Source organism: Ranitomeya imitator, chromosome 4 (assembly GCF_032444005.1).
Source record: "Ranitomeya imitator isolate aRanImi1 chromosome 4, aRanImi1.pri, whole genome shotgun sequence".
Classification (NCBI taxonomy): domain Eukaryota; kingdom Metazoa; phylum Chordata; class Amphibia; order Anura; family Dendrobatidae; genus Ranitomeya; species Ranitomeya imitator.
Window position 1 is genome coordinate 192,170,860 of NC_091285.1, and position 22,356 is coordinate 192,193,215.

The window sequence follows — 22,356 nt, forward strand, 5'->3', positions numbered from 1 at the left end:
CCATCAACAGTCAGAGGCTGCAGCAGCAAAACCTTTTTATAAGCAGCTTTTTTACTGCCAAGAGAGATTTTGCCTAAAAAAAAAAAAAAAGTGACCTCTGTTTCAGGGGCTGGGCTAGTTTCAGCTCTACTGAACATGCGCTGGTTGTCAATTCTAGCACATGCTCAGTATGAGCTTCTTTGTCACTGCGATATTACTTCCAATGCACAGTGACAGTGCGCTCCTGCACAGCTCTAATGAGAAGTAACAAGACAGCAAGAGAGCGCAGTGTCAGTGCAAAATGTAACTAGAAAACGTGATGACATTCCAGAGCGGTGCTAGTCTCCACTTACCCCTGCTCGTTGCATTCTCCCCTTACAATACACACTGACAGTGCACTTTTATTGGCCCACTGATCTACTATATAATTGTCTAAGGGGTACTTCCGTCTGTGTTTTTTGTCTGTCTGTAACGGAAATCCCGCGTCGCTGATTGGTCTCGCCAGCTGCCTGCCGCAACCAATTAGAGACAGGCACAGTCAGGCCGAGAATTAGTCTCTCCCTACTTCCATCCAGTCAGTGCCAGGCACCCGCTCCATACTTCCGTCCAGTCACCGCTCACACAGGGTTAATGCCAGCGTTAACGGACTGCATTATGCCGCGGGTAACGAACTCCGTTAACGCTGCTATTAACCCTGTATGTCCCCAACATTTTTTACTATTGATGATGCCTATGCAGCATCAATAGTAAAAAGATCTAATGTTAAATAAAAAAACAAAAAACCTGCTATTCTCACCTTCCGTCGTCCGACGATGCGCGCGCGGCTGCCGCCAGCTTCCATTCCTAGAGATGGATTGGGAAATTACCCAGAAGACTTAGCGGTCTCGAGAGACCGCAAAGTCATCTGGATAATTTCGCAATGCATCCTGGGAATGAAAGATGGCGGCAGCCGCGCGCGCATTGGCACAGCTTCGCTGGACACTGGAGGGTGAGTATACAACTATTTTTTTTATTTTTATTACTTTTTTTTTAACAGGGATATGGTGCACACACTGCTAAATACTGTGTGGCCTGTGTTCTATACTGCATGGCCTGTGTTCTATACTGCGTGGCCTATATTAACGCATCGGGTATTCTACAATATGTATGTATATATATAGCAGCCACATAGTATATAGCACAGGCCACATAGTACTCCTATATACTACGTGGCCTGTGCTATATACTATGTGGCTGCTATATACATACATATTCTAGAATACCCAATGCGTTAGAATCGGGCCACCATCTAGTCTATATATATAATTGCCTAAGGATTTTTCCGTCTGTCTGTCCTGGAAATCCCACGTCTCTGGTCGAGGCCGCCAGGCCTCGACCAATCAGCAACGGGCACAGTATCGACGTAGAAATCCCGCGTCTCTGATTGGTCGAGGCCGCCAGGCCTCGACCAATCAGCAACGGGCACAGCGACGATGATGTCATAAAGGACGTAGACATCTCACGTTTCTGATTCAGCGACGGGCACAGTATCGACGTAGATGTCATAATGGTTGCCATGGCGACGATTATGTCATAAAGGTTGCCTCGACCAATCAGCGACGGGCACAGTGTGCCGCGAATTCTGGAATCATCATTGTCCATATACTACGGGGACATGCATATTCTAGAATACCCGATGCGTTAGAAATCGGGCCACAATCTAGTATACAATAAATGCCTACAATAGGACAAATCATTACACATATACCTCAATTCTCATAAAAAAAAAGTGATACACATATATAGAAGACCGCTGGTAGGGAAGTATAGAGCGCAGTCACAGAAATGGGGAGTTACCATAGAAACCATGTCCATATCAGAAACTACACACGGAGCAATATCTTCCACAAATGTTCCTTAAGGGTCGGAGACCATTTTCGGCTTTTAGTTGAGATGAATCTCTGCTGCACGTTATCAGAGCACGTTTGCTCATCACTAATGATGTCACATACATCCACAATTTTACTTTTTTACCCCATAAAACAGCTGCCCCAGTGTATGCCCAATGTTCAGTCTTCAGCCTAACTACTAAAACTCCCACCTCCTGGAAGCAAGAACGACGGTATAAAAAGATCACCAACACCTGCAAAATTAGCCATTTTTGGCATCTTCTGACACTGTTTTTACCAGATGTAGCACTGTCCTAACCCAATAGTATAGTTTGACTAGAGTGCTTGAAAGGTTAGTCAGACCAAAGTACAGTAGCTCTGGCCCCGGGCTCACATTTTACAGCTGAATAAATTACATGGCACATAAATCACACAAATTAAACAAGACGCCTTTGACAAGACCTTCAAGGTCTTCAAGGACATATCACATGCATCCATGGCATAAAGGTGGTCACAGATTTGTGTCATCAGATTGTCTGGATCATACAAGAGCAACAAACGCTCGACAAGTGTATTCAGAATGAGAAAGCAGAGACCGGGTGGAAACCATAGGGATCATTAATAGGGATGAGCGAATAACTTCGGATAACTCCTTATAGCGCTTCCCGAATAGCTGCATCGGGAACCCGGATACCTGGAGCGCTCCCGATAATCAGGGTTCCAGCACAGTGGCGGCGTGACAGTCACAGCACATGCATGGAGAGCCCAACACACAGGCTTGTTGTACCCGTGCTGGTGATTGGGCAGGTGACCAGATCTGTCCATCTGCCTCCTCCAATTGAAAAGCAGCTTTCCTATGTGAGGGGTTTTGCAATTGGAGGAGGCAGATGTGGAGATCGGTCACATTCTCGCTATACTAACAAGGCCAGAAGAACACATAGACCGTATACATGCCAAAATCTGTATTAAAGACCAAAAAAAATCTAAAAAAATATTTCACATAGGCCACTGGGGCTTCTTTATACTCTAACTTCCCAATATTTCAAGAAATAATATGTCCATATCTACAAAGGTTGGACCCCTACCCTACCTTTATTTTATTGAAGTGTCTAATGAGCATGTGCAAAAGTCATTGTGAAGTGAGGGGTGAAGGGTCAGCTGTGATATCGACTATTGCGTATACCCAAAACGTTTTAACACACAGTAATAACGGACATGTAGGGTGAAAATCGCACGTACAGTTTTCTGTCTTCTTGTGAAGGCATCCTGTGTACAGCAGTCAGGATGAACTCGAAATCAAACAGTCCCACCGAACAAAAGCAGGAAAAACCGGAGAGGAAACCAAAAAGGTGCAAAGCAATGGAAAAAGTCGACTTTATGATCTGTGTATAAATCAGTGACGTCCGTCTGCAATGGTAGCAGTTGGGGGGCTGCTGCAGACAAGACATGGCATTTACAGCATTATTACAATTTGGTGTTCATGTGGGGAGAAGTTTTTTTTGCATGTGTATTTTCGCTTTCAGATGCAAATTTCTGGCTAAATTCAGACGAGGCACTATGGGAAGATTATTCTGACAGAACAGGAGATATTATAAAACATGACGCAGAAATTTGGTCTAAACTGATGGGACACAGACACTTAACGTTAATGGCTCATTTCTTCTAGAACACAATTGTTATGTGGCTAATGTGTCATTAAAAAAGCCATGAATTTTAACAAAAGAAGTCTTATAGTCTAGCGGATTGGAAAGATCTATTGTTTTTTGTCATATTTTCCATGTCTTTAGTGTGGAGAGTATATCTGTAAAAGATTTAGCTTGATTTGCAATATTAACATTATAGCCCCCATTTTAGGGAGGATCTCCGGTGGGCTTGGTGTTTGGACAGAACGGTGCATAACGGAGGATTTTGTCGGCCTTAAGGCTTGTTTTCACTTGTGAGGAACACGTCCATGTCTCGCATGTGGAAACGAAGCTCTGGTGCCGGCACTCCGGAGCGGAGCGTGCAGCTCCATGTGTTTCTATGCGGCCGCACGCTCCACTCCACAGTGCCGGCGCCAGAGCTTCGTTTCCACATGCGAGACACGGTTGTATATCTCGAAAGTAAAAACAAGCCATTATGTGTAGTGTCTTCTTAGCTTTTGGGTTTACTTGCCCAATAGATGGTGGTTTTGAGGGGGGGGGGTGTATTTTAACCCCTTCATGACCGGAGCTTTTTTGGTTTTGCGTTTTCATTTTTCGCTCCCCTCCTTCCCAGAGCCATAACTTTTTTTTATTTTCCCATCAATATGGCCATGTGAGGGCTTGTTTTTCTTGCGGGACGAGTTGTACTTTTGAACGACACCATGGGTTTTACCATGTCCATGTACTAAAAAAAACGGGGAAAAAATTCCAAGTGAGGTGAAATTGCAGAAAAAGTGCAATCCCACACTTGTTTTTTCTTTGGCTTTTTTTCTAGGTTCACTAAATGCTATAACTGACCTGACATTATTATTCTCCAGGTCAGTACGAGTTCATAGACACCTAACATGTCTAGGTTCTTTTATCTAAGTGCTGAAAACAAAATTCCAAACTTTACTTTTTTTAAAAAAAAAATAAAATATTGCGCCATTTTCCAAGACCCGTAGCGTCTCCATTTTCGGGTTGGATGAAGGCTTATGTTTTGTGTGCCGAGCTGACGTTTTTAATGATACCACTTTTGTGCAGATACACAAAATGCAATGTTGCGGCGACCAAAAAAAAACATAATTCTGGCGTTTCAATTTTTTCTCTCGCTACGCCGTTTAGCAATCAGGTTAATCTTTTTTTTTTTATTGATAGATCGGGCGATTCTGAACACGGCGATACCAAATATGTGTAGGTTTGATTTTATTTTTATTGTTTTATTTTGAACGGGGCGAAAGGGGGTGATTTGAACTTATGGTCTTTTTTTTTTTTTTTTTTTTTTTTTTTTCATTTTTTCAAAAATATTTTTTTTTACCTTCGCCATGCTTCAATAGCCTCCATGGGAGACAAAAAGCTGCCACAACTTGATCAACTCTGCTACATAGAGGTGATGCTCAGTCATGAAACCCTAAAGGGAATCTGTCTCCAGGTTTTTGCCACCTAATCTGAGAACAGCATAGTGCAGAGACGGAGACCCTGATTCCAGTTATGTGTTAGTTCCTTGGCTGCTTAGTGTAGTTTTGCTAAAATCACGGTTTTATTAGTAAGAGATGATAACTTAAAGACTAATAAGTCTGCTACCAGGTAGGCATATTCATGAACTCTGTACTGCCCAACCCCATCACTGATTGTACACCGTACATGGACAGAAGTCTGCCAATCAGTGGTGTGGACGGGGTAATACAGAGCTCAGCATTCAGGGAAGTGGTAGATCTGCAGCAGATAAAGCAGCAATTTATGGTTTCATGACATGACTAAACAAACCTGTGGGAAAGCCCCAACATTGGTTTCTTAGTAGCACATTCGGTCATCATGATTTTTCGAATACGTAAAAGCAGACTGTTTTGCATCAAAGCTTCTGCTATCCATTCCAATCCCGGACAGCACAGACCGCACACTGATGCTGCCCATGGGCTGTTGGGTGTTCATGGACCCATATAGAATGAGCCATTTTAATCTGTGGCTCGGATCAGAAATAGACAGGTTTCTAACATTTTGCCACCAATAAATGAGTAAAAAGACACATGAACAGCCCAACAGAACACATCCCCATTACGGTGTGTGATGAAAGTCACTCACAGACATTTGAATGGGCATAACACAATTTTATCAGAGTTTTTAAAAGCATTTTGGGAAATATAAATATATTAAATTTCAAGCAATAACACAAATTAAAAAAACTGATAAGTTTTTAAAAAACACCACTGATCAAAGGAAAAAAAAAAAAAAACACCAGGAGAATGTCACAAATCAAAACTTAATTTTATGTAGTATATTTTGTACTATACAATGCTAGCCACAGATTTTATAGGGTATGTGCACACGGTCAGTAAACGCTGCGTACTTGTGCAGCGTCCAGATGTTACAGCATTGTGGATGGGATTTCAAGAAACCCCATGTCCACTATGCGTGCACCGGGACCAGTGGCTTCCCTGCGGAGACGGACATGCGGCGCGTCTTTCCAGACTGCAGAATGTCTATTTATCTTGCAGAGACCATATGAAAACTGTATGGGGACTGCATAATCATTAACAATCGTTTGTTCCCCAAACGGTTTATTTCAACTTGGGTAAAGGGCGCTGACTGACTGGTTCCATCATCGTTCTGCGTTCATGAAAAGCAGAAAAACCATTTAGGCAGACTTTTAGAAAGTCCTCTGTTTACCGAGAGCCGACTGTATAGTATGGCTTCATTTCACTCCGATATGACTGAACAGATACACTGCATGTGGTATCATTACCCAACCATTCAAAACGGGAATGCTAGGTAGTAAAACGACTTTCCCAACACAAAGAAATCAGGTCTGGGACTGGCATTCTTACTGGTAACAGGGGCGACATTACCATGGAAGCAGGTGGCGAATGGGGAGGGGGATGGAGAATTACAATTAAATCCTCATTCTTCACACAGCTTAACTTCTACATTCAGATCCCTTTACCAGTGTTCTGCAGAAACAACAGGCTAAACATCCTCATCATCTCACCAGGAGCGGACATGTCAACTCACCAGGTCAACGTGTGTTATCACCATTAGTGACAGCCACATAAGCTGCTCCAGCACAGGTGCACAAAAAACAGCAGAAAAATAGACCACCTGCACTTTGCATGCCAGTCTTAATATAGGCACCAAGGGTGTGAGATATGTCTAAATCATTATGAGGCACCCATCACTTATTGAATTAGGCGCATCTTACAACTGGGGGCCACCTCTGCCAGATAGTTTACGCCAGTCTTGGACTGAAGCAAAATTCTGGTGTAAATTGTGACGAATTTGCCAGGCTCTGGCCGAGCTCTGCCCACTTTGGCATAGCTGGCAGATTCAGTTTGCATTGACTAGGGCATCCATGTCAGATAGGTTGGCACTCAGATTCATACCGCAGATATGAGGCAAATCTGCACAAGTTTAGTCCCATTCATTGGCGATATGGCAGCTTTTCTGTGCAAATTCCATAAAAGATGGCAAAGTGTGTCACATAGATGTTATTTTTACAGAGCAGCAGAGAATCTGTTTTACGATGCATGTGAACGTGTTACAAGAAGGTTTTTTCACATGCACTGGATACAGATTGTTAGTGGGTTTGACGAGGGTTACAAATCTTCATCAAATTCTGAAGATATCAAATGGGCGATTACAAAGTACAGCAGTAAATTGAAGGACCTGCCGTGCGACCAAGTCAAAATTCAACAGCTTCATAGGCATATACAGTCACGGCCAAAAGGGTTGGCACCCTGCTAATAATGTGCAAAAAGCCCTTTACATAGTAAGATCGTACCTGCTCATTTAGTTTTAGGGGTGTGCGTCGTTTCATTCAGTCACGTTGGTGCCACCATGAACTTTGAAGGATGTTCCCGGGGGTTGCGCTGATGTCACTGAAATCAGCTTTGAAAAATCCCACGATTGTACAGTATCACAGAGCTGCGCTTGCGCATGGTCGATTGGGGAGACGCACATGCGCCGTAATGTGTGTAGCCGAAATCGCTATGAAGGAAACCGTTCATCGATGAACACGCGCAGCTTCACGATACACTACGCAAGCGTGGGATTATACAAAACGGATGTGAGTGACACTGGCACACTAACCGCACTGGGTACAGTTTACATGCTAAAAAGGACATGACAGGTTCCCTTTAAGGCTTCTTTCACACTTCAGTTGTTTAGCGTCAGTCTGCTCCGACATCTCGACGGATCCGTCAAAATTGTTGAGAAAACTGTTCTAACGGATCCGTTTTTTTGACGCATCCGTGTATCTGGGAAAAGTGTCTACTTTTAGGAGCATGCTCAATTGAAAAAGCGGATTGGGCGACAGATCCGCCAAACGACGGTCGCGACGGATCTCCCATAGGCGGCCATTCCAGGAAATGGCAGACGCGACGGATCCGTCGCAAACCGCCATTTCGGCGCAGACAAAAAAACATTGCAATGTCCGTCAATGTCTAGACGACGTCCGCCAAATTTTGACGGATCCGTCACATGGCGGATGGAATGGACGACCATCCGCCACAATCCGTCGCTAAAGCAAGTCTATGGGAAAATAGCAGATCCACCAAAAAAAAATGGCGGATCCGCTATTGTACGAAAATGGCGGTTTCAAACTGACGCCAAAAGACTGAAGTGTGAAAGAGGCCTAAGATATAAGCCCTACTCCAACTATATGCCCCAGCTACAGATAATGCTGGTGTATGAGAGGGAAAACTGGAGATCTGCCCAGAGACCCCACTCTTAGGGCCCCCAGCACTTCTATTGCGAGGTTAGGAGGAGACAGGTTTTTATGCACCGTATGACAATCAAAATTTATTAGCATCTTCTCTTTTTTTTTTTTTTTTGGGGGGGGGGGGGGGGGGGAGGGTCAAGAATAAATGTAAATTGATTTCTAGATATTGGAAACCTCCATTTATTTTTATATTATCACCATCTCCAATAGTTATATACTTGGGTCCTCACTAGGGTCATAAATCTTGTTTCCAGCGCAGATAGTTTTTTCTTTATCATATTAAATGTAAATTGATGTTCATGGAAAGAAAAGATATCCCCTGAAAATAAACACTCATGTTTCGGAGCGAAAAAAATAATAATACAAGACCCCATCTTATTTTCAGAGAGACACGGTATATTAAACCCACCCGTCACCTACAGTATAAGCAGCCAGTGTTTGTGCTGTGGAAATATACAACTGTGCCCCAGTCCTCCTGTTTGGGGGTTGGCGATGTGTGTGTTCATAGACCAATAGCATAGAATATCATAGGGACACAGGTGTGAGGAATAAGGAAAAAAATTATAAATTTACAATGAATGTCTCCAACCTATACCTTTAGCTGCTGAAGAACTAAAACACCAAGCAAGTCTTGTCAATAGTACACTGGGAAGTTAGTGTTGCACATACCCTGAAGGTACTGCGGTAATATGTCCGACCATGGAGTACAAAGGGCCGAGAAGGGAAAAGGATTGGATTCAGGTCCAAAAACGGAGGAACAGCAGGAGAGTATCTGGCTTCCATGGAAATCATACATCCTGTAACACTATTCTCATGCCAGCAAAACATCTGTGTGTGGAGCAGTGCCTCATAACATCTGTCTGCAAGGGACCTAAGGGGTTTCCTGGGGATAAGAAACGAGACCCTCCATATAGGCACAGCAGCACAAAAGCCCATTAACAGGTGAGGCGGGGAGCCCATCCCCTAGCTCACTTTAGGATCGGTGGAGTTCTAGGAGGTGCCCTGCAATTATAAAGGGGCCGCAGCGTGCTGTAGGGTAGCATGCATTGTATGTGAACGAGGCAGTGGTGGAAGCAACCTGCAGTCAGATGGCCGAGGAGCCCCTACATAAGAGCCAAATCGGTCCCGCAGTCCCTTGTTTACCAAGATAAGTGCAAGACCCAGAGGTGAGACCCCCCTCCCCAATAATCACGATTATCAGATGGGAAACCATGCAGCAATCTCTCTAGTAATAAAAGCACGAGACAGGAGCAGCCAGGCACAGCAGCCACCGAGGCCATGTACAAGGGGTCTGTACAAGGGGTCTTCACTTTCATGGTGCAATAGAGAAGGTGTCATGTGTAAGTGCCACAGCACAGCACACTCCTGTGTTCACTGCAATCCAGAGAAATCTAAACCTGCCAAACACACACAGGCAGGACACTTAGCGGGGTCCCGCATAGAAGCCAGCCTTGTATGGTCCACCATCACATATTGCAGCTGGAGCCAGATTAGTCTGTCACCTCACAGTACCCCTAAGAGGAAACTTCCTGCTCTGTATAGGTGGCTCCTGCAAATGCCCAATAAGCTTAAAAATAGTCCCTCACTGTTCCGCTTCTTAAGGTATCGTCACACATAACGATATTGTTGCTTTTTGTGATGTAGCAACGATATCGTTAACGAAATCGTTAAGCGTGACAGCGACCAACGATCAGGCCCCTGCTGGGAGATCATTGGTCGCTGGGGAATGATCAGGACTTTATTTCATCGCTGGATCACCCGCTGTCATCGCTGAATCGGCGTGTGACGCCGATTCAGTGAGGTCTTCACTGGTAACCAGGGTAAACATCGGGTTACTAAGCGCAGGGCCGCGCTTAGTAACCCGATGTTTACCCTGGTTACCACAGTAAAAGTTAAAAAAAAAAACACTACATACTTACATTCCTGTCGCGTCCCTCAGCGTCAGCTTCCCTGCGTCCCCCAGTGTCAGCGCCGGCCGGCCGTAAAGCAGAGCACAGCAGTGACGTCACCGCTCTGCTTTACGGCCAGCGCTTACACAGTCAGTGCAGGGAAGCTGAGGCTGGGGGATGCGACAGGAATGTAAGTATGTAGTGTTTTTTTTTTTTACTTTTACAATGGTAACCAGGGTAAACATTGGGTTACTAAGCGTGGCCCTGCGCTTAGTAACCCGATGTTTACCCTGGTTACCCGGGGACTTCGGCATCGTTGGTCGCTGGAGAGCTGTCTGTGTGACAGCTCTCCAGCGACCACACAACGACTTTCCAACGATCACGGCCAGGTCGTATCGCTGGTCGTGATCGTTGGTAAATCGTTAAGTGTAACGGTACCTTTAGAGCATGCACTAATGTGGAAATGTCACCCAGAAGAGTCCAGATCACTACAGACGTCTTCCCTCCATGGTTTATGTACTGTGCCACACAAAGATCAGATGACACTTGGGTACAGTAACATAAGAAAGAGGACAATACACAGCAATGGCATTTAGGCTATGTGCACACGTTCAGGTTTTCTTGCAGAAATTTTCCTGACAAAAACCGGACATTTCTGCTAGAAATCCGCATGCAGTTTTTTTGCATTTTCTCATGCGTTTTTTACGCGTTTTTTCCCAAATGCATAGAATAGCGGGAAAAATGCAGAAAATCCGCAAAATTAATGAACATGCTGCTTTTTTTTACTGCGATGCATTTTTTTGTGCAGAAAAAAACGCATCATGTGCACAAAAATTGCAGAATGCATTCTAAATGATAGGATGCATATGTCTGCGGTTTCTAATGCGGTTTTATCGTGTTTTTATAGCGAAAAAACCTGAACGTGTGCACATACCCATACCCTCGTAACACAGGCCCCCCTCACCCCATTGCACCCGCCGCTCCCATCACCGTCACACAGGGACCCCTCACCCCAGTGCACCCACCGCTCCCACCACACAGGGACCCCTCACCCCAGTGCGCCCATTGCTCCCATCACACAGGGACCCCTCACCCCAGTGCACCCACCTCTCCCCAGTGCGCCCACCTCTCCCACCACACAGGGACCCCTCACCCCAGTGCGCCCACCTCTCCCATCACACAGGGACCCCTCACCCCAGTGCGCCCACCTCTCCCATCACACAGGGACCCCTCACCCCAGTGCGCCCACCTCTCCCATCACACAGGGACCCCTCACCCCAGTGCACCCACCTCTCCCATCACACAGGGACCCCTCACCCCAGTGCGCCCACCTCTCCCATCACACAGGGACCCCTCACCCCAGTGCGCCCACCTCTCCCATCACACAGGGACCCCTCACCCCAGTGCGCCCACCTCTCCCATCACACAGGGACCCCTCACCCCAGTGCGCCCACCTCTCCCATCACACAGGGACCCCTCACCCCAGTGCGCCCACCTCTCCCCAGTGCACCCACCTCTCCCATCACACAGGGACCCCTCACCCCAGTGCACCCACCGCTCCCATCACACAGGGACCCCTCACCCCAGTGCACCCACCGCTCCCATCACACAGGGACCCCTCACCCCAGTGCACCCACCTCTCCCATCACACAGGGACCCCTCACCCCAGTGCACCCACCTCTCCCATCACACAGGGACCCCTCACCCCAGTGCACCCACCTCTCCCATCACACAGGGACCCCTCACCCCAGTGCACCCACCTCTCCCATCACACAGGGACCCCTCACCCCAGTGCGCCCACCGCTCCCACCACACAGGGACCCCTCACCCCAGTGCGCCCATCGCTCCCACCACACAGGGACCCCTCACCCCAGTGCGCCCACCTCTCCCATCACACAGGGACCCCTCACCCCAGTGCGCCCACCTCTCCCATCACACAGGGACCCCTCACCCCAGTGCGCCCACCTCTCCCATCACACAGGGACCCCTCACCCCAGTGCGCCCACCTCTCCCATCACACAGGGACCCCTCACCCCAGTGCGCCCACCTCTCCCCAGTGCGCCCACCTCTCCCATCACACAGGGACCCCTCACCCCAGTGCGCCCACCTCTCCCCAGTGCACCCACCTCTCCCATCACACAGGGACCCCTCACCCCAGTGCACCCACCTCTCCCATCACACAGGGACCCCTCACCCCAGTGCACCCACCGCTCCCATCACACAGGGACCCCTCACCCCAGTGCACCCACCTCTCCCATCACACAGGGACCCCTCACCCCAGTGCACCCACCTCTCCCATCACACAGGGACCCCTCACCCCAGTGCACCCACCTCTCCCATCACACAGGGACCCCTCACCCCAGTGCACCCACCTCTCCCATCACACAGGGACCCCTCACCCCAGTGCGCCCACCGCTCCCACCACACAGGGACCCCTCACCCCAGTGCGCCCATCGCTCCCACCACACAGGGACCCCTCACCCCAGTGCGCCCACCTCTCCCCAGTGCACCCACCGCTCCCACCACACAGGGACCCCTCACCCCAGTGCGCCCATTGCTCCCATCACACAGGGACCCCTCACCCCAGTGCACCCACCTCTCCCCAGTGCGCCCACCTCTCCCACCACACAGGGACCCCTCACCCCAGTGCGCCCACCTCTCCCATCACACAGGGACCCCTCACCCCAGTGCGCCCACCTCTCCCATCACACAGGGACCCCTCACCCCAGTGCGCCCACCTCTCCCATCACACAGGGACCCCTCACCCCAGTGCACCCACCTCTCCCATCACACAGGGACCCCTCACCCCAGTGCGCCCACCTCTCCCATCACACAGGGACCCCTCACCCCAGTGCGCCCACCTCTCCCATCACACAGGGACCCCTCACCCCAGTGCGCCCACCTCTCCCATCACACAGGGACCCCTCACCCCAGTGCGCCCACCTCTCCCATCACACAGGGACCCCTCACCCCAGTGCGCCCACCTCTCCCCAGTGCACCCACCTCTCCCATCACACAGGGACCCCTCACCCCAGTGCACCCACCGCTCCCATCACACAGGGACCCCTCACCCCAGTGCACCCACCGCTCCCATCACACAGGGACCCCTCACCCCAGTGCACCCACCTCTCCCATCACACAGGGACCCCTCACCCCAGTGCACCCACCTCTCCCATCACACAGGGACCCCTCACCCCAGTGCACCCACCTCTCCCATCACACAGGGACCCCTCACCCCAGTGCACCCACCTCTCCCATCACACAGGGACCCCTCACCCCAGTGCGCCCACCGCTCCCACCACACAGGGACCCCTCACCCCAGTGCGCCCATCGCTCCCACCACACAGGGACCCCTCACCCCAGTGCGCCCACCTCTCCCATCACACAGGGACCCCTCACCCCAGTGCGCCCACCTCTCCCATCACACAGGGACCCCTCACCCCAGTGCGCCCACCTCTCCCATCACACAGGGACCCCTCACCCCAGTGCGCCCACCTCTCCCATCACACAGGGACCCCTCACCCCAGTGCGCCCACCTCTCCCCAGTGCGCCCACCTCTCCCATCACACAGGGACCCCTCACCCCAGTGCGCCCACCTCTCCCCAGTGCACCCACCTCTCCCATCACACAGGGACCCCTCACCCCAGTGCACCCACCTCTCCCATCACACAGGGACCCCTCACCCCAGTGCACCCACCGCTCCCATCACACAGGGACCCCTCACCCCAGTGCACCCACCTCTCCCATCACACAGGGACCCCTCACCCCAGTGCACCCACCTCTCCCATCACACAGGGACCCCTCACCCCAGTGCACCCACCTCTCCCATCACACAGGGACCCCTCACCCCAGTGCACCCACCTCTCCCATCACACAGGGACCCCTCACCCCAGTGCGCCCACCGCTCCCACCACACAGGGACCCCTCACCCCAGTGCGCCCATCGCTCCCACCACACAGGGACCCCTCACCCCAGTGCGCCCACCTCTCCCCAGTGCACCCACCGCTCCCACCACACAGGGACCCCTCACCCCAGTGCGCCCATCGCTCCCACCACACAGGGACCCCTCACCCCAGTGCGCCCATCGCTCCCACCACACAGGGACCCCTCACCCCAGTGCACCCACCTCTCCCATCACACAGGGACCCCTCACCCCAGTGCACCCACCTCTCCCATCACACAGGGACCCCTCACCCCAGTGCACCCACCGCTCCCATCACACAGGGACCCCTCACCCCAGTGCACCCACCTCTCCCATCACACAGGGACCCCTCACCCCAGTGCACCCACCTCTCCCATCACACAGGGACCCCTCACCCCAGTGCACCCACCTCTCCCATCACACAGGGACCCCTCACCCCAGTGCACCCACCTCTCCCATCACACAGGGACCCCTCACCCCAGTGCGCCCACCGCTCCCACCACACAGGGACCCCTCACCCCAGTGCGCCCATCGCTCCCACCACACAGGGACCCCTCACCCCAGTGCGCCCACCTCTCCCATCACACAGGGACCCCTCACCCCAGTGCGCCCACCTCTCCCATCACACAGGGACCCCTCACCCCAGTGCGCCCACCTCTCCCATCACACAGGGACCCCTCACCCCAGTGCGCCCACCTCTCCCATCACACAGGGACCCCTCACCCCAGTGCGCCCACCTCTCCCCAGTGCGCCCACCTCTCCCATCACACAGGGACCCCTCACCCCAGTGCGCCCACCTCTCCCCAGTGCACCCACCTCTCCCATCACACAGGGACCCCTCACCCCAGTGCACCCACCTCTCCCATCACACAGGGACCCCTCACCCCAGTGCACCCACCGCTCCCATCACACAGGGACCCCTCACCCCAGTGCACCCACCTCTCCCATCACACAGGGACCCCTCACCCCAGTGCACCCACCTCTCCCATCACACAGGGACCCCTCACCCCAGTGCACCCACCTCTCCCATCACACAGGGACCCCTCACCCCAGTGCACCCACCTCTCCCATCACACAGGGACCCCTCACCCCAGTGCGCCCACCGCTCCCACCACACAGGGACCCCTCACCCCAGTGCGCCCATCGCTCCCACCACACAGGGACCCCTCACCCCAGTGCGCCCACCTCTCCCCAGTGCACCCACCGCTCCCACCACACAGGGACCCCTCACCCCAGTGCGCCCATCGCTCCCACCACACAGGGACCCCTCACCCCAGTGCGCCCATCGCTCCCACCACACAGGGACCCCTCACCCCAGTGCGCCCATCGCTCCCACCACACAGGGACCCCTCACCCCAGAGCGCCCATCGCTCCCACCACACAGGGACCCCTCACCCCAGAGCGCCCATCGCTCCCACCACACAGGGACCCCTCACCCCAGTGCACCCACCTCTCCCATCACACAGGGACCCCTCACCCCAGTGCACCCATCGCTCCCACCACACAGGGACCCCTCACCCCAGTGCGCCCACCTCTCCCACCATAACATGGGCTGCCCCACACACTGGGTCCTGTCACGAGGAGCAGTGCTGTGCCTCCCTCCGGATCGATTTACGGCTGGCCGGCCGCCCACACACCGGAGCGGTAACCCCTTCCCCGCCAGCTCTCGCAGCACTGGCCCCGGCGGCGCTGACAGACAATGGGCAGAGGCCGGCGCCGCTCGGGACCCAGCACTCCCTCCGGGGCGGCTCCGGGAAGCCTCGGGACACTCACCCAGAACACGATGTTGAAGCCGAACAGGAAATACTTGACGCAGCAGCTCACTTCGGGTCCCTTGAAATGCTGGTGTTTGCCAGACATGGCTTGTACCGCCGCGCGGGGTCACACACGGGGAGCGCTAGTCACGACTGCAGGGGCGGCTGGCAGTGCTGCGGGGAAGGCGGAATGGCGGCCGAGGGCTTCGCGCTGTCATCGGGAGGCTGCACGGAGCGCAGGGCAGCGGGCTATTGTTCCAGCGCTTCCTGGAGTCCCGGGCACGGGAGAGAGTCCATGTCTGCTCCTCGTCCTGCTGCTGGCTGGCTGCGGTGATCGCACGGCTCCTCCCACACAGGGCGGGGCTCTCATTGTTGTGTTGAGCAGCGCCACCTCGTGATAAGGACGTGCTATGACAGCGCTGTATGTCACCTGCACACGGAGCGCGATCCTCCAATCACATTCCTGCCCTAGTGGTGGATTGGGCGCAATATGGGGCTGCCTGAGGCCATGGCCTCCTCTGCAGCACTGAGCTGAAAAGTAGCCCAGCCTGTGAAGAGCCCCAGTAGGGCCTCATACAGACGGTGCTTTGTGATGGGCTGTGTGTTAGTTTTATCTTCAATATTAAAGGGAACCTGTCACCCCCAAAATCGATGGCCAGGTAAGCCCACCAGCATCAGGGGCTTATCTACAGCATTCTGGAATGCCCCCGATGTTACCTGAAAGATGAGAAAAAGAGGTTAGATTATACTCACCCAGGGGTGGTCCGATCCGTTCCGGGGCCTCCCATCTTCTTATGATGACGTCCTCTTCTTGTCTTCACGCTGCGGCTCCGCTGCAGGCGGACTTTGACCTGTTGAGGGCAGAACAAAGTACAGCAGTGCGCAGGCGCTGGGAAAGGTCAGAGAGGCCCCCTCAACAGGGCAAAGTCCGCCTGCAGCGGAGCCGCAGCGTGAAGACAAGAAGAGGACGTCATCATAAGAAGATGGGAGGCCCCGGACCAGACCGCCCCTGGGTGAGTATAATCTAACCTCTTTTTCTCATCTTTCAGGTAACATCGGGGGCATTCCAGATTGCTGTAGATAAGCCCCTGATGACAGTGGGCTTAGCACACCCTCGATTTTGGGGGTGACAGGTTCCCTTTAACCCCTTCACGACCTTGCCCTTTTCAGTTTTTGCGTTCTCGTTTTTCGCTCCCCTCCTTCCCAGAGCCATAACGTTTTTATTTTTCAGTCAATATGGCCATGTGAGGGCTTATTTTTTGCAGGACAAGTTGTACTTTTAAAAAAAATTCCAAGTACGGTGAAATTGCAATCCCACATTTGTTTTTGTTTGGCTTTTTTTGCTAGGTTCACTAAATGCTAAAACTGGCCTGCCATTATGATTCTCCAGGTCATTACGAGTTCACAGACACCAAACATGTCTAGGTTACGTTTTATTTAAGTGGTGAAAAAAAATTCCAAACTTCGCTTAAAAAAAAAATTGCGCCATTTTCTGATACCCGTAGCGTCTCCATTTTTCGTGATCAGGGGTCGGGTGAGGGCTTATTTTTTGCGTGCCGAGCTGGTGTTTTTAATGATACCATTTTGGTGCAGATACATTCTTTTGATCGCCCGTTATTACATTTTAATGCAATGTCACGGCAACCAAAAAAAACAATTCTGCCGTTTCGAATTTTTTTTCTCACTAGGCCGTTTAGCGATCAGGTTAATTATTTATTTTTTTTTTTTCTTGATCGGGCGATTCTGAATGCGGCGTTACCAAATATGTGTAGGCTTTATTTTTTTTAATTTTATTTTGAATAGGGCGAGGGGGGTGATTTAAACTTTTTTTTACTTTTGCCATGCTTCAATAGCCTCATCATCAGGCCGGGATCACACATGCAAGAAACACGTCCGAGTCTCGCATGTGAAATCCAAGCTCTGGCGCCGGCTCTTGGGAGCGGAGCGGGCGGCCGCATAGCAATACATGGAGCTGCCCGCTCCGCTCTGGAGTGCCGCCGCCAGAGCTTGGATTTCACATGCGAGACTCGGACGTGTTTCTCGCATGTGTGAGCCCGGCCTCATAGCGATAATCAGAACGCTGCTATGTAGCTGAATTGCAGGCTTGCTATGAGCACCGACCACAGGGTGGCGCTCACAGCAAGCCAGCATCAGCAACCATAGAGGTTGCTATGCCGATGCATCACTGAGCCCCAATCATGTGACGGGGTTTGGTGATGCATTCATTTCAGCCGCAAGCATCTGCCAGCATTTGACAGCGGCATTTAACTAGTTAATAGCGGCGGGTTAATCGCAATTTCACTCACCACTATTGTGGGCACATGTCAGCTGTTCAAAACAGCTGACATGTCCCGGCTTTGAGGTGGGCTCAGCCCCGGAGCCCACATCAAAGCAGGGTATCCAACCTCCGCTGTAAGGGTATGTGCACACGTCTGGATTTTTAGCGTTTTTTTGCGGAATTTCCTGATAAAAACGCTATAACATCGCTAAAAAAAAAAGCAAATATTATGCATCCTATCATTTAGAATGCATTCTGCATTTTTTGTGCATATGTTTGCGTTTTTTTCCACAAAAAAAAAAAACGAGCATGTTCATTATTTTTGCGGATTTCCCATTAAATTGGAGTGTCCAGAAAAAAAAAAAGCAAAAAATCCGCAAAAATGCAGTGACAAAAACGCGCAAAAAACTCATGCGGATTTCTGGCAGAAATCTCCAGATTTTGTCAGGAAAAAATCCGGACGTGTGCACATACCCTAATAGTACGGCGGAGGTCGGTAAGGGGTTAATATATAATATATCCATCAGTAATTTTCTCATTCTCCCCCACCAAAAAAAAAATATATATATATTGTAAAGCTTCCCTCCCCTCCCCCCCCCCCCCCATTACACTTCTACGGTAAAATAACATGAGGGCACCGACGCTGCAGACATAGCAGCTCATTCCTCAGTGGTTTCCAGCCTGAACAGTCGCATGTAGGGTTGAAAACTATTTGTCACATACATGGATTACTGTATGGTATAGAACATTAGACAGATGAAAGATAGGGTTGTTTTTATTTATTACAGGAGGCCAGGGCTTCAATGGAAGAGGTGTTCAAATACTCCCCTATGTTTTCTTACAGGAGAGGAAGGCTTCAGTAGAATGGATGTAAGGGCCCCTTTCCACTTGTGTGAGAAAAAAACGGTCCGATTTACGGACCGAAAAAACGGATGTAACGTGTGCGATTGTCATGCGAGTGTCATGCAATTTTTTAATCACATCATCCGTTTTTACATCCGTATGCAATCCGTTTTTTTTCTCTGCAACTATTTTTATACAGTCATTTACAGGACTATTTACAGTGTTCTGTGCCACAGAATGGTAAGGTATCCGTAAAAAACGGATGGAATACGGATGGTCCGTATTCCATGCGTTTTTTTTCTCGCACCCATTGACTTGCATTGGTGAGTCTCGTCCGAGAATCTCAGCAATACGCAGCATGCTGCGATTTTTTTCTCAGCCAACACAGATTTTTCTCAGTCCGATTTCGGGTGGGAAAAAAAAAAAAAAAAAAAAAAAAAAAAAAAAATCGCAAATGGAATGTCACCTATTGAAAAACATTGGTCCGAGTGCAATCCGATTTTTTATCGGATTGCACTCGTCCGTTTTTCTCACAAGTGGAAAGGGGCCCTAAGAGGGAGTATGTTTTGTTTTTATTTCAAATAAAGGACTTTATTCTGGGAGTGTGTTTATTTACCATACAACTATAGGATTAGTAATGGAGAGGAGTCTAAAGGCCCCGTCACACATAGCGACGCTTGAGCGATTCCGACAACGATACGACCTGTCAGGGATCGTTGCTGCGTCGCTATGTGGTCGCTGGTGAGATGTCACACAGTGCGATCTCACCAACGACGCAGCAGTGATGCGGTGACCTGTAGCGACCTGTACAACGATGCTATTTCATGACGATTCAATGGGACGTCCTGTCAGCGAGGTCGTTGGTAAGGTGTCAAACACAGCGATGTGTGCTACCCAGCGGGACCTCAACGATCAAAAAATGGCCCAGGCCATTCCGACACGACCAGCGATCTCACAGCAGGGGCCTGGTCGCTGCTACGTGTCACACATAGCGAGATCGCTACTGAGGTCGCTGTTGCGTCACAAAACTTGTGACTCAGCAGCGATCTCGCTAGCGATCTCGCTATGTGTGACGGGGGCTTAAGGCTATGTGCACACGTTGCGGATTAGGCTTAGAAATTTCTGGTGGGGATTCTGCCTCTCCTGGCAGAAAACGCACCTGCGGATTTGGTGTGTTTTTTTGTGCGGTTCCGCAGCGTTTTGTGCTTTTTTTTTTCTTGCGGACTTGCTGTGTTTTTTACCCCTGCGGTTTTCTACAATGGAATGGGTACAAAAAAGCTGCAGATCACAAAAAAAAAAAAAAAAAAAAAAAAAAAGTAGTGACATGCTACTTCTTTTAAACCGCAGCGTTTCCGCAGCGGATTTTCCGCAAAGTGTGCACAGCATTTTTTTTCTCATTGATTTACATTGTACTGTAAATCAATTGCGGATCTGCACCTCAAAAAACGCTGCGTATCCGCAAAGTGTGCACATAGCCTTATAGATGCCTCTCCATTACCTGCCCGTGGGCTTGATAACCAAACACAGAAAGGCGACATCAACCCCACAAATATTGAACCCCAATTGCCCCAGCCACAGGGCAAGTGGGAAGAGTCAGCCAAAGCGCGAGAATGGGCAGGTCAAATGTGTTTGTTTTTTTTGTTTTTTTTCCCCCAGAGGCAGCTGCAGGCTGCCATTTTTAGGCTGGGCATGAGGGGAGGGCAAAATGCATGGTCCCTTACCAGCCTGAGAATACCAGCCCCCAGCTGTTTGCTTTAGCTTGGCTGGTTGTCAAACCTGAGGGGAAAACCACACCATATATTTATTTTTTAATTAAAAAAAAAAAAAAAAAAAAATGGTATGGGGGACCTCTCTTTTCTTAATAACCACCCTTGATGCCTGCATCTGTCAGTTTTGCCTGGTTATCAAAAAAAAAAATACAGTGCACATGCCTGACCACCACTCCATTCGTTTTCCATCAGGTCCTCTGGGGGAAGCCATGCTCATTAGCGTATATTCACATCTGCTGCAGAAATCTCAGTACTTTTTCCATACGATTTATGCAATCCCCATTCAGAGGAACACGCCTGTCTAGAGAGTTCTACTAACATTTAGGAGAACAGTTTTAGGACATTTAAGAAGGATGACAAGTTACAGGAGAGAAGGAGGGCGGCAGCCACTGCAACTCGCAGGTCACCACTATGGAGCACTTATCCCCAATAGGATCCAGAGTCATTGCACTTGTTCATTCTTTCTTCGTGGTGCTGTCTTTAAAGTGGTGTGCCCAGAAAACTTGAAAAGGAGTCAACTGCTGCGCATTTCACCTATTGCATAGGGTAAAGTCTGCAGCATAAAGTCGACAGCCTGTGGCTTTCATATCTGCAGCACTGGTAACAGTTATACTATGAGTTTTCAGTGGATTATCCATAATTATGTCATGGGATCATAGGATTACTCAATCCATTCTTAAATATAGTATTTCCCGAGGGAAAAAAAAAAAAAACACTTGAGAACCCTGGAATGATAATTTGTAGGACAAGCTGTACACATAAGCACTTTCTGATGTTGGGTGTGGTTTTGAGCCATATGTGAAGATTAGATGTTTTCTCCTTTTTCTAGGCTGTTATCAGCCAACCAGCATGTTTTCCTATATCATTGTGAATCCTGCCAATACCCTGGGGTCACCTCTTTAGAAAAAAGCCATCATTGCACACTATTCCATGTTTGAGAAAACTGGTATTGAGAAGGCTGGCTTTTATTAAATAAAAAAGGATAAAAATAATCCTTTGTAATTGTAGGTACCATTATTATTGCTAAACAGCAACCGTAAACAATTGGTGAAAATAGGAACTGATGGTATCACCACTAAAAATACAAAGTATTGTATTGCAAATGCATACTAAAATGATATTTTTAGATTGCTCTGTTATTCAGAAAGATACACAATGGGTACAACATATTTAAGATTTTGGGGGGAATTGAGAAAAGGGAACATTCAGTGAGAAGTAGACCCCATATGTTACAGCTGTGTTCTAGATTGCCATAGGGCACGAGTTGCAAACAGGATTTACTCATTATTTATTGAATTTTATATCCCTCATTTTTATAGTTTTCTTTTCAAATGTATCCATATTCATCTAACAAATTTTGATGCGAGAGTTTCTGGCATCTCACAAGTGTTACCCCGGCCTAAGGGTGCGGGGTACATCAGAAACATGCGAACTATAAGCAATGGGTATGTTTTTTTATTCAATTTAACACATAAGCAGATCCTTTGTATTTTCAGTGGTTGTGCTGTCAATTTTTTTTGTTTCCAAATTCATATGTATATTTCAAGGCTAGCCTGTGAAAAGTATGAATTATGTGGCTGTAGGATTGGTTTTACGGTCTAAACAAGGAGTGTAACAGATCGAAATATAGAAGTTTGCCAAGTCAACAAAAAGAAACTTTGAACTTAATAACTTTCTGG

The 22,356-nt window shown here is 49.6% G+C and overlaps 1 protein-coding gene across 1 annotated transcript in view; it reads right to left on the bottom strand.

The window, feature by feature from the left end:
- Nucleotides 1-16,133, bottom strand: part of TSPAN17 (tetraspanin 17) — a 96,670-nt gene extending 80,537 nt beyond the window's left edge. Inside the window, exon 1 of the mRNA XM_069764186.1 lies at nt 15,807-16,133. Within this exon, the coding sequence (XP_069620287.1) occupies nt 15,807-15,893 (87 nt within the window). The 5' untranslated portion in view covers nt 15,894-16,133. The remainder of the gene's footprint in view (nt 1-15,806) is intronic.
- Between the last annotated feature and the right edge of the window lie 6,223 nt (nt 16,134-22,356).